The 17,683-nt window shown below is 37.0% G+C and overlaps 1 protein-coding gene across 3 annotated transcripts in view; it reads right to left on the bottom strand.

Annotated features, from left to right (window-relative positions):
* Window positions 1–1,259: 1,259 nt before the first annotated feature.
* The window catches only part of LOC113406241 (BCLAF1 and THRAP3 family member 3-like), a 41,905-nt gene continuing 25,481 nt past the window's right edge, over window positions 1,260–17,683 (bottom strand). For 2 of the 3 annotated variants that reach the window (XM_026649835.1, XM_026649820.1), the window contains 3 exons: window positions 13,448–13,543; window positions 7,753–7,908; window positions 1,260–4,092 (listed from right to left, as the gene is read on the bottom strand). In XM_026649835.1, coding sequence (XP_026505620.1) covers window positions 4,063–4,092; window positions 7,753–7,908; window positions 13,448–13,543 — 282 coding nt within the window. In that variant the 3' untranslated portion in view covers window positions 1,260–4,062. Of the gene's footprint in view, window positions 4,093–7,752; window positions 7,909–7,971; window positions 9,747–13,447; window positions 13,544–17,683 lie in introns of those variants that run through there. The other variant, XM_026649828.1, reaches the window with a different exon arrangement.

Below are 17,683 nucleotides of genomic sequence, written 5' to 3' on the forward strand. Positions count from 1 at the left end.
GAATAGCAGTTTAAACAGAGGCCTTGGGAAAGCAGATTCTTCCAGCAGGTAAAGCAAAGTTTAGTAACGATTGTATGCTCTGTCCGTCCTCTTAGGTGAATACTGAAAAGCCAAGTGTATTTTTCAAGTCCTCCTTATCACTTACCACCAGTATCTTAATCACTTCACTGAAGCCCCTCTCACTCTGTCCATCATGTCTGAGTCAAGATGGAGATGCATTTTTCAATGGACTGAAAAGCCAGTTTTGAAAAGCCTTCCTTTTCTATCAAGTTTCATAGACCTTCAACCTTTTGATTATGTGTGCAATTCTAAGCTCAGACACAGGAAGCTGAATGTCTGTTTCATCCAGATGCCGTGGAAGAGAGGATGGCACCTAGGTATAGTCAGTTAGTGTCCAGACTAGGCCTTCACGTGAATCCCCAAATAAATCAGTCATTTGCATTGAGGTAGTCTTCTTGTCTCAAAACCTGGCTGTAACCAAGTCCTTTACATAAGGTAAATTGTTGAATTTTGAAAAAGTTGTTAAAAATTAAGCAAACCGAAGAGGGTAAGGCTGAGCTCTACTAGTGTGTTAGCTCTCTAGTTTTCCAGTAACTCCCACAATTTTCTTAACTTTGGGAGTCTGACCATCAAAGCAAAAAGATTCCGAAAGATTAAATTAGGGTTCTAGCCATGCAATGTCAGATGTATATGTCAAAGCAATTACACACTTAAAAATGGAACTTTGATCGTATTAAACCATTGCATTTTTGGATAGCGGTAAAGAATAATTTAAACATTTCAATTTATAAAATGATATTGGGAATCTGACAAGCATCATTCTAGTACAGTCATTTCAAGATGATTGAAAGAAATTTAACAAAGATCTACACAAATTTAAAAAAAACTAAAAAGAATGGCTGTCAAACATAATTACATATTCAACAGCTAACACTTCACAATAGTAGTGTCAATTGGCTTTGCCAATAAAAGGACATACCTATGCCTCCTTTTAGTTAAGGTACAATATGGAGGCTGAGAATTACTTGCATAGTGAAACAAAGTGGCTATTGTAATCCACAAATGTCTCCTGCCCACATTTCCATCAAACTGATTTTGAAAATGACATTTTGTTTTTGTACAGCAAGAGGTTATTTTCCTTAATGCAGTACATTACAGAAAGGCACATAATAATTTTATGATTCATTTTTCTTATAACTCTCACTAACTTCCTCCTTCCACCTTCCTCTATTTCTGGGCTGCCTTTTAGTATTTCAGTCTATTATTCTCACAGGTACATCACTGTATAGTATTCGTCTAACACAGAAATCAGTAAAGTGTGCAGTGCTAAGTGAGCCAATTGTGTGTGTGTACATTTGTGTATCAAGATACGCTATCACACAATATGTAATGAAGTCTTTGCACAATGTGAAGGGAGTCATCTCTGCAACATTCCCCCAATTAGCAGGACAGCAGATGCTCTTCAATGTAGCTATCACACTGGATAACAGCATGTAGTAGTAACTCAGGCTGTTTTAAAAAGACCTAGAATTCAAGTAAATTCCTGTAAGCTAAAATATCTATACACCCAATTTATTAAATTAATGCAGTTGAGGAATCTTGAATTAGCATTGCTAAATTATTAGTAAAAAATAATTTGTTCAAGTGGTGAGCTCTTAAGAAAAGCATGTTAAAGTACAAATGACTGAATGAGTAGTGTTTGACCCCCCCCCCCCCCCGTTAGAAAAGTTTATAAAATTACAATGGCTACAGTCTAAAATATGTGCCATTTGCAATGTGTTACCATCAATGGTCATCAGTCTTTTAAAACCGTGCACAGAACAAGATATAACTGAAGTACAGAAGAAATTAAAACTACCCAGTGTCATAGGTAGAATCAGCAAAACATACTAGTCAGTTGGGGAAGTCATTCATACTTCTAATGTTGGAATTTTTGCATAAAATGTATTAACTTTGATATCTGACTACACCAATATTGTATACTCCCACACAATGGTATAAAATTCCCTTATCAGATATGGAGGAGTTGTCTCATGTAACCATTTTTTCCTACTTGGCTCAAAATGTAATTCTTCTGCAGGTCTTTTGTGAAAACAATGAAAATGTTTCAGAAATAGTACAACACTGTATTGCCCCATAAAGCAATGTAGCTTCAACAGTCTACATTCTATTGTGTGTACATTTGTTTAAAGGTATTTTTCCACATTAAGAAGCAGCATGCCTGTTGGACAGTTTGAGCATAAATTGGGCCTAGATTTGGACAGGGTCACTTTATGCAGTCTAATATTTAAAATATTTACTGCTACCTGTAAATTGTTAGCTGTATTGGTTTGAAAAAGAAAACCTTTCTTCTAACACAACTTTCTGTTTGGCTTATGCACACCGTAAGTTCCTGAAAAAACTAGTTTAATTTTTGAACAACGAAGCAGTGTATGTACATTACCACCTAAGTCCTGTACTTAGCTTTTGGAAACATTCACAGAAGTCGACATGTCTGTCTGTTGTTGAATCACAGTTATACTAATGAGTACTGCACATTATCCTACATGAGGACTAAACTGTGTACCAAAGCGTATGTCAAAGTTTTTAGGCAGATTTCAGTGTATTAAAATTTTATAGTCCCTTGAACCACGGCTTAGGAGTTTCAATAAGTCAAATACTCCTATTATTAAAGGTACTCTGGAAAAATCATGCAGTATATATTGTTTATAGCTTGATCTTCCCAAAAATTGAGTGTTTTCCTTTGTATTTTCACATGCCTATTGAATGTGCCAGTTTTCTGAATACATTCCATAAATGAGATTCTAATGTGTACTTTTATGGCTACTATAACGTTGGAGATTACTAAAATGCACAAGATTGGATGACAATAACTTTCTTCTTAAAATTAATTAGAAAGTTTTCCCTGGAAAAGTTACTTGTTATATACACCTTTAGTGTACTTGTATTAAGAAGTCTGAAACAAATCTTTAACACAAACAACCCCATCATATCTACATTAAGGCTCAAACTATAAATGGGAAATGAACACAATACAGTATTGCTTTAGGCCTGAGCATTATATTATGTACATCAGCCTGCTTGATTTTTGCATAAAGCATAATGATATTGAGGAGTGGTAAACTATGGAGAATGATTGGGATTTTAATAAAAAAATTACAAGCTTTTTGCCTTAAATAGTTTCAGTTATAAACAGCTTTGTTAGAGAATATGCTCCTCTTATCTAGTTTTTTACATATCTTTAAGCCCACTTTTAGAATCAAGTCAGTCACTTGTAGCAGAAGGTAAGACAATGTGTTGCTTAATCAAGAAATGATATATATGGAAAAAAGTGATGAGCCAGAATATTTCTGCATACAGGTCAACCAGTCCTCTAACTAACCCAAGCATCTCAGTGCAGTTATAAGATACTGCTATGTAATAGATGACATACCTACCCATTATTACACATTTTTAGCAAATGTTGGAAATTGTTACAACTTTTCTAACAATTTATTTACAAATTTATATATATATTTAAGTCAAAAATCCAACTAAATATAAAGCAAAAATAAATACAAAAGATTGTTCTAGGGAAATGACTCAAAAGAGCTGTAAACTCTATTGCACAACCTAAGAAGTCATTGTTTGGAAAGTCCTGAGCTAATATGCTATCACTAAACAATTCAGGCACTTTTTTCCCCCCTTTTTTTTTTATTATGTAAGCAATAAACTTTTCAACATATAAACCTCTGGTTATAACAACTCAAGTTCTATTCATAAAATCATGCTTAGAGAAAAAGTATTCAATAAATAAGACTCCCTTCAATTTTTCTTTTTTGGGACTTGTTTGCAAAAAGAACCAAAGGTACCATACTAAACTTTTCAATTGAATACTGTAATTTAAAAGCAATTATTAAAACTGTAAAAAAGTTCTGCAGCATGCCACTACTGAAAAATAGTTATTTTATCGAGACAGTTACAGTGTTAGTTCATTTCTCCCATTTTAATTCCTGACAAAGTTGTCAAAAAACAAACCGATGCTCCCTTGCCGTGTTATTGTATGTCTCCACTTATCACAGTTCAGGTTTCTGTGGCAATGCCTGACTGTTCCTATTAAGAGGAAAAAATTGTTACTTCTAGGTCACAACAGTGGAAAAAACCTCTATTGGCTCATATTTTTATTATTTTAATTTTCACTATATGGTATGCAATAACGCACAAGACTTCTTACTAAAGCAGCCACGCTGCTATAAAGAATAAGTAATCAGCTTTGCAAAATTTTACTTGCCAAGGACAAAATATTTTAAACAGGTAATACTGTAGGGTTTTTTAGTCATTTAGTATCATAGCAAAGAGTAGGTGAGTATGAATTGTGCCTGGACTGGTACATTTTCATGTCAATTTTGCAAGGCTAAAGTAAATCATACAATGTATGCCAACTTTTCCAAAGTCAGCAGAAGCTCCGCATCTCTGAAAAGCAGGGAACTTATTTATTTACCTTTAAGTGCTTACCAAGTTTGAAAATTCTGGCCAAATAACGTAAATATATACTAAACGGTCAAACTTTGGGACCAGAAAAAATACTAGTACATTAGAGTACAAACACTTAAATCTGTTCTTTTATTCACTCATAGCTAGGTTGTGAACCAGACATGCCAAACCCACGAGAAAACAAACAAACAGAAATTGGGCTTGTTTTTGGCTTAATTGGCTTGTGAGAGTTGACTGTTGGCTAGTTTTTGGCTTGTAGCTTCTTTTTTTTTATTGGCTCCCGGCAAGCAGGGGCAAGGGGGGGGGAGGGGTGCACAGCGGGCCCACCACAGTCCCAGACTGCACGCCGGGGGGATCTAGTCACATAGAGTGCTGGGGTTCTTAGGGATTGGCTTGTTTTGGCCTTGTTTTGAAATGGGATTAGCTTGATTTTTGTCTTACTGTGAAAGTCGGGATGCTTATTTACCATGTGAAAGTTGGCAACTGTGTTGTGAACCCCTTCATCATATTGATGAGAAGTTACTCAAGCAGCACCATTAATATCAGTTGGACTACTTGTGTGAATAACTGCACACCAGTGCAGGCAGGGAGTTTGCAGTTTACCCCTTAGAAGGCACATGGGTCATGCAAAAGCAGCAGTTTTAATACACTAATTAGAAAGGAGCACTCTTAAAACCTGCAAAGTACCTATTCTAGCAAATCAAAGTTTGTTAACACACTATGTACTGAAAATACTTTGACTAATATGGTGAATAAACAGTCATTTTATAGTTTTGAATGTGTAGATTAATATTTAAGATGAGTTTTGGCTGACACGGAATAGCACAATTATAGTTTATAAAGGGTTCATACATGTTTATAACAATCTCTAATATGCTTATCTTTTAAGTAACTTCTTGACTTGCTAGACTTGAAAACAAACTGTTTGTTTATTAAAGTCATTTATTATAAAATGTGACTGAGAATTTGTTTCAGGTAGAAGCTTTTGGAAAAATAGTTTAGATTAAAAAACTTAAAATTGTTTACTTTGAACATCAAAGTATAATTTAAGTGGGGACATTCAATTCTTTTTAAAAAAATCAACTTTCAGCAAGAAACACGATAGATTAGCACTTTTAAAAAAAATCCATATAAATCATACCAATTGTAACCCATTTTAACAAATATCAACTATTTAACAAGTTTACTATGTGGGTAGAAATACATGAATTACTGAAACGTAAGAACACGTTGCCATGATGAGGCTTTCTAAACTGCTAGTTGCATACAGGAAAAAAGGCCACATTATACATATTAATACAGGATTTATTTTACTGTAACTGGGAGGTATTAGATTTCTTCATTTGTTATAAAATTAATATTTAAAAAAGCCTAATTATACTGATCAACAATTCATGCTGTAATCTTTGGCAGCCAGATTTTAAGATTATTTTAATGAATTTTAAACAAGAATTTCTAGCATCGAATTATAAAATAGCAATAGGAAATTTACGTGGCAGTGACATCTGTTTGCTGATTATAGTGAAGAAATTGTACATTTGTATTATAATACAAGTTTATAATTCCGAATGATTCTGTATTCTGAAAATTGATCTTTCAGTCATTTTCTTTTTCCATCTAGCAAGCATGGGTATTTATCAGAGGTCTTAGAAAGGAATGGTCAGGACTGTCATTGTTTAGTGATGTGAGAAGCACGCCCTGTTCCCTCAAGAGTAGTAGTATACGGCCTTTGCAGTGTTCTCAGACTTTATCTACATCACTAGTCTAACCATGCCAAAAACATCTGTCCGGCATGTTTAACAATTTGTAATATGGATTAGACCCCATGGTTATAAAACAAGAAAGGAAGATACATTTTAGATTATGCTGAGACAATTCAAATAGGGGGTTTATGATGCTATACTAATATTGAGGTACCCTATTTGTTACTGAGCCTTACACTATTCATGACTCCTGACATGATTCTATAAACTGTAACATGATACTCCATCAGGTGCTATAACAGTGTTGTCCTGTGCACCCTACGAAGTTATTACAACATGGATACTCCTAACTGTGTTAAACTGTGCCCTGTCAATGTTACACTAATACTGATGGGAGATCCTACCAGTTCAGGGTACCCCAAAAATTCTTCATGAATTACTACTGCTGTAGCACGACTTTGCAGAGTGCTACCACTCATTTGAGTATTTTAAAAACAGAAGTTGCACAATTAAGCAAGCTTATATACAAACAGGAAAATATTTTAGATACCGAATTTAAGAACATAAGAATGGCCATACTGGGTCAGACCAATGGTCCATCTAGCCCAGTACCCTGTCTTCCAACAGTGGCTGGTGCCAGATGCATCGGAGGTAGTGAACAGAACAGGGCAATTTCTTGAGTGATTCACCCCATCATCCAGTCCCAGTTTCTAGCATTGAGGGGGGGGTTCAGTCTGCCTTTTATGCACAAGGATTGCCTGTAATAGATCTCAGTGCAACTAAGGATGTAAACGTGAACATGCATTGTTCTGTACGCTGCTTGTAAATATAGCACTCCAACATGTATGAATTAGATGGTTTATAAGGTGAATATTTGGCTTGGATCCTTAGGTAATGTACTGAAAAAGAGCACATATTCATACAATAGAATTTAGTTAACCAATTGTTTGAAAGGACACACAAAACAGTCTTCGACCAGCTTCCCACTTACAGATGGAAAATTAGCTTAGTTGAGCTGCAGAAAGGATTGCCCAAACTGAGATTTCAAAAGAGAGGCAATGTCAGAGGCCATAGCTGACCTACAGCTAACCAAAAGTCTCAGGGTATGTCTACACTTACTGTGGATCGATGCTGCAGTGATCACTCCACTGGGGGGTCGATTTAGCGGGTCTAATGAAGACCGCTAAAATCGATCAAAGATCGCTCTCCCATCAACTCCAGTACTCCACCAGAACGAGAAGCATAAGGTAAGCCGACAGGAGAGTTTCTCCCATCGACCCACCGTGGTGTAGACACTGCAATAAGTTGACCTAAGAGATATGTAGACTCCAGCTACGTCATTCACGTAGCTGGAGTTGCGTAACTTAGGTCGACTTACCCCCATAACGTAGACCTGCCCTCAGTTACCAAGTTTTTTGGATTAGGGGGAGGAGGGGAAGAATGTCATTTTAGTACTCCAAAGAATATCCATACAAGCTAGACAAACAACTCCAAGTGGATTCTGAAATAGGAGTGGATACTCACATTTTATATATCAAAAAAAAGTTTAGAGAAAATTAATTTTAATCCAACTCACCTTTTCTTTCCTCAAAACTCCTTCTCTGAATTTATAAGTGGTAAATCCCCTTACACCAGCAGAACGTAGCCGCTGGTACTTAGCCTGAATATATAAACCCTTCTGTACTAAGCCTGATTTATAACTGTGTTGCAATCGACCATCTGTAAAGTTGTTCTGTAGAGGGGAAAAAAAGAAAAAATGGACAAAATGATCGAATTTCGGAACTCTGGTCAAAAAGGCCTTTTGTATTTTATTGTATTCAACTCTTTTAAAGTTACAATTACACAATTATACACACACAAAAACTTACAGTACTGAAGTATTATTCATTTATAAATGCATATGCCTCTTCTTTGCCTCCTATTAAATACTTCCCAGACCCGTACTCACTGTTCATATCACAGAACTGCAGTGTCGCACATACTGGGCAACAGTCCAAAGTAGCTCAAGTTATCTGCATAGAACAGGTTTTGATATCAAAATTATGAGCACTGAAGAGGTTGTATAATGTGGGCAACAAATGAGGTGGAAGGGGAGAGACAAGCTCCTTTTTGGGGTGTGTGTGAGCATCTCTCTATATAAACAGCTGTTCTAATAAGTAAACTTCAAGAGTAAAATCCTGGCCTGATTAACTCAATGGCAACCCACTGACTTTAAAGGACCCAGGATTGCATCCAAGAGCTGTCTCTGGTTCATATGTTGAATGTAAAATATCAAATTTACCTGGAATCACTTCAGTCTTTAAAACCATAGGAAGAACACCTAGCCACAGAGCTATGCTTCCTTCACCTCTATATTGGGCTACTGTAAACTCACTTGAAGTAGAACTGAGGGAGAAGGCCACAGAGAAACAGAAATAGAAAGTCAATGGCACTATAAATACTAGAGTGGACAGACAACATATGTAGTGGGAGCAGCAGTGTCCACTATAATTAAGTTTGTGTTATGTTTTCCATTCACAGGCACTCAGATGCCACACAAAAGGGTGCAGTATAAGAATAATATAAAAAATTCCAACCTCATTTATTATAGTTTCTCAGATTGTTTTTGAACATTTTGTTTGAAGTTTTCAAACTTGGTCTTGACAGAAGGTGATTTTTTTTTTTAAGGAGTTTTAATAAAAAATTGTTAAATCTGCTTTTGAATACAAGGAGAATGCAAGAGGGAGAGCAGAAACCTTCCCCATGTAAAAGTCTTGTAACTTTTCATGAACAACTTTAACTGCTAGAAGAAGAAAGCTGAAATTTGTCATGAAAATAGCCCTCACTGAAAAGTGCTTTTGAGTGTTCTGGTAACATTCCGTATCAATCTGACAGAGTTGGGGGGAAAAAATCACGTGCTTCACATACGCAATATATTTTGTACCAGTTTTTCAGTAAACTTGCAATGTGCAGCTAAAAAAGGCTTGCACAAGGGAGGAGCTCATTTATACAAATTCCTAGAAGCCTTTTTCTATTTCAAAGACCCTGTATCCATCCATGATATACTGAGAAAGCTGCATTTACCAGGAAAGATGAACACGTCAGCGACCATGGTGAAGCTTATTGGAGTTGGAGGCACAGGATTCATGGCAGATAGCTGCCAAATGCTCAACTTCTCACAGGAGATCAGAATAAGTCCAAACCTGACTGTTCTCAGGATACAATAAATACAATACCATCCTTTATGCAAATATATTGTCACAATAGGGGAAACTGAAATGTTTTTAAAATTCTAAATTAAGCCCGTGAACCTTGGCAAGGTAAAAACCAAGATTCCCCCTAAACTATGTGAATGGGCAGCCTGTGCCCCAATTGACAGGCATCTTGCATTGAGCAGGGGAGTTCTTCCACCAGGAGGCATCTGCCTCCTACCATGAGAGGAGGCCCCAAGGCTTTCCAACAGCCATCACTACTGTTTCCAGCTTGGGAGAAAGCTACTGAGCTTCCCTCTCCTTCCACACCTTCTGGTCTTCATCCTAGCAGGAGTGGTTAGGAAGATGGTTCCAAGGCTATGCCCCTGCATGTCTCTCTCTATGGAAATAAGCAAATAACGGATAGACAGAGTAAGAGGAAGGAATGGGAGTGGAGCTGCTGCTGTCATAGGTTCTACGTCTGAACTAAGGCAATCATTTGATCCACACAAAAGTGGAGAAAAAAAAACCAAAAAGACAACACTGATGAAGAATATAGTCAATTGTAGATAAACCTAACCAGAAGCTTAATTATATATTTGGCAACAAGGCACTGTGATGGTAGACACATTAGAAATACCAAAAATAGATAGTAATGTGTTTAGATCCTACCTACCACTATGTTCAGTATCAAATTCCACAAAACCAAAGTGTAGCTTACTCCAAATTACTAACACTCTTCAAAGACAAATTTATGCAATTTAAACAGATTCTGCTACAAAATTACTCCACTGCTCCAAGTTATTTGGAAAATCTTAAGATGTTTCAGTTTGAAACATGAAACAATCTAAGGTTCTAAATTTCATTTAATAATCAATGTAAAACTACTTTACAAAGATTGCTAATATTGTTTGTTTCTGAAACCATCACTTCAAAAATGAAGTAACATTGCTTTTCAAAATATTTTATTTTTAAAAGCAGAGACTATATACCAAATAATATAAACATCTAAGCTATCCCACCATACAACCATGACTGTAGAACATGAATAGTTAATGAAATCATCAGAATTCCAGGATAATGATTTTATTTAAATGATAAACATACCAAGTGGGTTTACTGATTGCCCTCATCCCTTGGGTGCATTGTGAATCACTAAGTCAAAGGAAGAGCTTTTTAAACCTAAAAATTTTGGGTATCCCTTTATAAAACTGCTCCTCTAGAGTGTGTTACTCTTTTCATATAGAAGTTAACACACACCACAGACAACCAATTTTGAAGTATTCTGAACAAAACACTTCTGTTTAGTGACTCAACAGAACTTGTTTCATACATAAGGGAAAAGAGATTTGCCTAAGTCTTTTGGTTAATAAAGATATATTAACATTAGAAAGCAGTCAAACTACCATCTCAGGTATATTGAATGCAATCCACCTTCAACAACATAAGAAAAAAATTATATGCAATACAAGAGAAAATTCAATACAAAAAACAAGTTGATGAAATTTTAGATTAGGAATTTTAAGTCAATAAATCAATATCATTTTTCCCATACCAAAACATAGTGCTGCTGCATATGCTGTTTACCCGTAGTTATACTGAAGCACAAGGGAAGATATTATTGGCTGCAGCACAGGGGTGGACAGCACAAGTTGCGTGCATGAATGCAACAGTGGCTTAAAGCTCACCTTTACGTTCCCCCAATCCTACACAGAATTCCAAGTTGACATGAATTAAGCCAGACTTCAGGCTGCTTTAAGTTACATCAAGTGCCAACAGACCAAAGGGTTGATATGGCAGGCAGGGATCAGCCTGGTATAACAGAACCATCTACTTCCCCTGTGCTGGTAATAGACGGGAGGTGGTGACACAGGTGCCATTATGGTAAGGTGTACACCAAAGGATCCCAAAATAATATTCTATGTAATGTAATTTTAGTGTAAGATGACTTTAACCTGTAAACTAAAGTAATACCTAAAAAAAGACTAATTTTATAACACTATGAACTTTATCTTGAGGAAAGTTTGTTTTTCTTTTAATCTGGTGGGACTGGTTGGCTAAGTGCATTTAATAATAGGCTACAGAGCAAGACATCACTAGCCAGGATGAGAGAGCCTGAAAGTCATTTCTATCTAATGGTTCCATTGTTTTAAGTATAGTTAAGAATCAGGAAGTCTGAAATTTGAATTTAGGCTTTGATGCCAACTACCCGTATATACTTGGTCATAATAATTCTGCCTCAATTTCCCTATCTGTAAAATGAGGATAATGCCTACCTACCTTACACAAGTTTTAAAAAAGAAAAAAAATCCTTGCAGCAACCTTGTAAAATATCAAGCATTATTCGGTGGCTTATCTGAAATGTGTTCTGTGGAAGAAGTGGATTAACAGTGGTCACATCTCTCCACCATTCACGTGGCTCATGGAGAAAAGGGATATTCTGGACCATGAGTCAGTGACCTAATTGCCTTATACCAAGGCCACTTTTAAATGAAAAACTAGAAGAGGTTGACCCAGATTTGATCAGCGTTTTCCCATTATGAATGGACCTAATTGGGCCCACGCACAGCATGCCACTCACAACAGGAAGGAAGAGATAACAAGTAATCTTTGTTTTACATTTAATTGACTTTGACCCTAGGGTGCCTTTTACAGTCAAGACACATTGGGAAGCCAATGCAGTACCCCAGAATCGGGTGATTTTGCTGACTCTCTTACATCTTGGGGTTTCTGTTAGGGTGACCAGATGTCCTGATTTTATAAGGACAGCCCCAATTTTGGGGGCTTTTTCTTATATAGGCACCTATTAAACCCCATTCCCTGTCCCGATTTTTCACACTTGCTGTCTGGCCACCCTAGTTCCTGTAAACAAAACCTAAAAGCAATACTTATCCGATAGAATAATGAGAAAATATAAAAACATAAAAAGATTACTGTTTGGGAGTCATCATATAGATTTAAGGCAATTTTACATGAAAAATGCAAACAAAATGCAGTAGAAGTGCAACTAAAAAAGATGATGTTTTCTCTTAAACGTGGAAAATACTCTGAATCTCTCATGTAGTGTTATGACAACTACAACATTCCACCACGCTTAATTTAAAAAAAAAAAATTAGTGGAACAGTATTCAAAAAAATAATGAAGTTAGGAGTGAATATATTCATATAAGGTGTTTCCTCATAGGCAGATTTGACAGAATTTGATTTCTGTTTTTTTAAAATAAATTTTGACTGATAGTAATGTTTAAGCTTTTTTCCCCCCCAATTATCTATTTAAATTTTCACAGTTGTGGGAAGTTATGGAGAGGGTCAGGCAATAGTTATTTAATGACAGTAGATGGTGATTCAAAAAGTTAAAGCTTTATAACTGTTGAAACACAAAATTGTCAACTTCACATGTCAAAAAAATACAAAGTAAGTATCCTTAAATCAAATTCTGAAGCAGTATTTCTCTTACTTTGCCTATCTGTGAATGTCTATTATGGATAGAAATATTTTTGTTGGTTTTTGTGTGTATGGTGAAATCAATGTTTACCAACATTTACTGATTAAAAACCCTAATGTCTTTCCAAGTCTATTTATTGGCCAGATGTTTTAGTAATCTCCCATTTTTTCTGCAATTTTGATTCTAAAATTGATTTTTAAGGGTTTTTTTCCTCTTCTATTGTCCAACACTAGCCCCATGATCTTGCCACTCCCTCCTTCCTTGCCCAACTCTCCTTTCAACCTTACTGTTTTGCCATTCTGTTTGCCCTCTCCCTTAATGTTATTTAAAATTACACCCTGAGAAAGTCAGCTCTCTTACCTACCTGGGAGAGTCCAAATTCTAGTAACTTAGTCTTTCAAAATATGATAGCACTCCAGCTGTTACAGGAGGGCTTGGGGGCAGGGGAAGGGAAAGGAGTGGAATTTTCAAACATTCCTACTGAAGTCAAGGCAAGCCCCCATTATTTCAATGGGAACAAAGTTCAGCCAATGCTGACCATTTTTGAAAATCTCACCACTAACATGTCTGTTTAGTGCAACATGCCTAAATCACAACACCACAGCCTGAAATGAAACCTTATGCAACACATACACTTGGCAAGAGTCAAACAATACCTTAAAGGGTCTTCTGAAGGGTCTTGGATTTTCCAGGTGTCCTCCAAATGGTCTGTGAGTAAAGATGTCATTTGTTTTTGCAGCATAATAAGAATTCTAGAAAAATGGCACAGATACTAGTTTAACAATGTTAAAAACAATCATTTCAATGAAACATGGACAATGTTTAGATGAAGCTAATTTGTACTGTACTTTTTTGGCCTAAGATTATAACTGTGATGGATTAAGTCAGTGAAATTGCGTTGCCCATTAAACTGGAGTCCAAGTTGCAGAGACTTATTTCAGTTCCCACAGCTGAAAAGACATAGGGCACCACTCCAGAATATGGCCCCTTTGGACTGTAAAGCAGCCAGATCTTTCCAATTGAGGATTACCCTGGTGTGGGGCAGAAAGCCATCAGCTGGCACAGACCCAACATAGCAGCTATACCAACCCCTCTTTGAGGGGGAACATGGGGGGGGAGGGGGGAAGAGAAGAGGAACAGGAGTGACGCAACCAGATCTTTGGTGATCCCTGGCTGGCAAATGGGATTACTATTTTTTTTCAGACTCATTACCAGTCAGACATTATGACATTAAAGCAGCCATATGTATTTCTAGCGTACTCATTACTGTAATACCCATGCACTGAATACCACCTTAAGAACTGCGTTAGATTTGTTCGTAAGGATGACTACTCTTCATCCTTTCTTGATTGTGGCACGTATCAATACGAGAGGCTCATCTACCGCAGAGACATGCACCATTTCAGAAGCAAGTGACACAACTAAGTGTTGTTGGAATTGTTTGTAACTGCAACTGTTGAGTGTGTGCGCATTAAGCAGCCTTAGTTATGTAGAACAGTGCAGTGCCTCCATACGCAGCACTCCTTCCCACCGCTGCTTTACCTGTGCATTGTGACCCTTTTCCCATAGTTTCTAGCACAGCTGCCAGGAGCTGGTACATTTTTTAACATATATGACATGTATTATGTTATTTTCATATATAAATCTATCTTCCAGATGCATGTAAAATATAAATACAAATATAAAAGTGTTATAGAAATTGTTTCATGTAAGCAGAGCTTAAATGATGCTAAGTTCTTCTTTTATCAACTGAAAATTGATATAATTTTTAATGCTTCTTTTAATTATAAATCATTAATACATTAAAAAGTTTTGAATTTGTTGGGACTACTATTTTCTTCAAACATAAATATCAATTTTTGGATCTTTGAAACAGTTATGGGGGTATACAGAGGTCTTCCTAGGAATACATCAACATATGTATATATTTGTCTAGTTTTACAACCGGTTAGATAAAAAACACTGGCAAAGTCAGTACAAACTAAAATTTCATAAAGACAATGACTTGTTTATACTGCACACTGAAATATAAACACAATATTTATATGCCAATTGATTTATTTTATAATTATATGGTTAAAATGAAAAAGCAAGCAATTTTTCAGTAATAGTGTGCTATGATATAAGAATGGCCATACTGGGTCAGACCTAAGGTCCGTCTAGCCCAGTATCCGGTCTTCCAACAGTGGCCAGTGCCAGGTGCCCCAGAGGGAATGAACAGAACAGGTAATCATCAAGTGATCCATCCCTTGTCGCCCACTCCCAGCTTCTGGCAAACAGAGGCTAGGGACACCATCCCTGCCCATCCTGGCTAATAGCCATTGACAGACCTATCCTCCATGATAGCTCAGTGGTTTGAGCATTGGCCTGCTAAACCCAGGATTGTGAGTTCAATCCTTGACGGGGCCATTCAGGGATTGGGGCAAAAATCTGGGATTGGCCCTGCTCTGAGCAGGGGGTTGGACTAGATGATCTCCTGCGGTCCCTTCCAACCCTGATATTCTATCTAGTTCTTTTTTGAACCCTGTTATAGTCTTGGCCTTCACAACATCCTCTGACAAGGAGTTCCACAGGTTGACTGTGCATTGTGTGAAAAAATACTTCCTTTTGTTCGTTTTAAATTTGCTGCCTATTAATATCATTTGCTGACCCCTCATTCTTGTGTTACGAGAAGGAGTAAATAATACTTCCTTATTTACTTTCTGCACACCAGTCATGATTTTATAGACCTCTATCATATCCCCCCCACTACCTCCCCACGTCGTCTCTTTTCCAAGCTGAAAAGTCCCAGTCTTATTAATCTCTCCTCATATGGCAGCAGTTCCATACCCCTAATCATTTTTGTTGCCCTTTTCTGAAACTTCTCCAATTCCAATATATCTTTTTTGAGATGGGGCAACCACATCTGCACGCAGTATTCAAGAAATGGGCATACCATGGATTTATATACAGGCAATATGATATTTTCTGTTTTATTATCTATCCCTTTCCTAATGATTCCCAAGATTCTGTTCACTTTTTTGACTGCCGCTGCATATTGAATGGATGTTTTCAGAGAACTATCCACAATGACTCCAAGATCTCTTTCTTGAATGGTAACAGCTAATTTAGACCCCATCATTTTATATGTATAGTTGGGATTATGTTTTCCAATGTGCAGTACTTTGCATTTATCAACACTGTATTCCAACTGCCATTTTGTTGCTCAGTCACCCAGTTTTGTGAGATCCTTTTGTAGCTCTTTGCAGTCTCCTTGGGACTTAACTATTTTGAGTAGTTTTGTCTCATCTGCAAATTTTGCCACCTTGTTTACCCCTTTTGCCAGAACATTTAAGAATATGTTGAATAGGACTGGTCCCAGTACAGACCCCTGGGGGACACCACTATTTACCGCTATCCACTCTGAAAACTGACCATTTATTTTTACCCTTTGTTTCCTATCTTTTAACCACTTACCAATCCATGAGAGGACCTTCCCATGATAAAATACCAAAACAGCTTATTTGGCTTAAGAGCCTTTGGTGAGGGACCTTGTCAAAGGCTTTCTGAAAATCTGAATATTTTTACACTTCATTTGCCAGAGTTTATGCTCCTTTCTATTTTCCTCACTAGAATTTTAACTTCCATTTTTTAAAGGATGCCTTTTTCATCTTTCACTGCTTCTTTTACTTTGTTGTTTAGCCACGGGGGCACTTTTTTGATTCTCTTACTATGTTTTTTAATTTGGGGTGTATATTTAAGTTGAGCCTCTATTATGGTGTCTTTAAAAAGTTTCCATGAAGCTTGCAAGGATTTCACTTTTGGCAGTGTACCTTTTAATTTCTGTTTAACTAACTTGCTCATTTTTGTGTAGTCCCCCTTTCTGAAATTAAATGCTACAGTGTTGGGCTGCTGTGGGGTTTCCCTGCTGCTGTGGGGTTTCCCTTGATTTAGTCCTAAGTGCAGCACAGGATCTGGTCCAAGAGGTGAATATATCTGGACTGCTTGGTAATAGTGACAGATCCTGTGCTCCACTTAGGACTAAATCAAGAATTGCCTCTCCTCTTGTGGGTTCCAGGACTAGCTGCTCCAAGAAGCAGTCATTTAAGGTGTCAAGACACTTTATCTCTGCATCCCGTCCTGAGGTGACATGTACCCAGTCAATACAGGGATAGTTGAAATCCCCCTTATTATTGATTTTTTTTGTTTTTATAGCCTCTCTAATCTCACTGAGCATTTCACAGTCACTATCACCATCCTGGTCAGGTGGTCGGTAATATAGCCCTACTGCCATATTCTTATTATTTGAGCAGGGAATTACTATCCAGAGATTCTATGGTACAGTTTGGTTCATTTAAGGTTTTTACTTCATTTGATTCTATGCTTTCTTTCACATATAGTGCCACTCCCACACCAACACGACCTGTTCTGTCCTTCTGCTATATTTTATACCCTGGTATTACGGTGTCCCATTGATTATCCTCATTCCACCACGTTTCTGTGATGCCTATTATATCAATATCCTCATTTAATACAAGACACTATAGTTCACCCATCTTATTATTTAGACTTCTTGCATTTGTATATAAATACTTTAAAAACTTGTCACTTTTTAGCATTTTGTCTGCCATTACATGATGTAATTGAATGGAACTCTTTCATTTGTCTGTTTCTCATCAGATCCTACCCATATTTTATCATCTTCCATTTTCTCCTCCTTACTAGGACATAGAGAATCTCCATTAACAGATCCTCCCCCAAGGGATGTCTCTGTCCGAACCACGTGCTCCTTTGCACCTGTCGGCTTTCCCGCAGCCCTTAAAATTAAAAAGGTCATAGAGCAGTGTGGCAAATTGCCGGCACTACTATGATGGGTCTAGTGCTTTCTCTTCTTGGGCGGGGGGGGGGGGGGG

The sequence above is a fragment of the Terrapene carolina genome, unplaced genomic scaffold, assembly GCF_002925995.2.
Source record: "Terrapene carolina triunguis isolate 2854851 unplaced genomic scaffold, T_m_triunguis-2.0 Scaffold23, whole genome shotgun sequence".
Lineage (NCBI taxonomy): Eukaryota > Metazoa > Chordata > Testudines > Emydidae > Terrapene > Terrapene triunguis.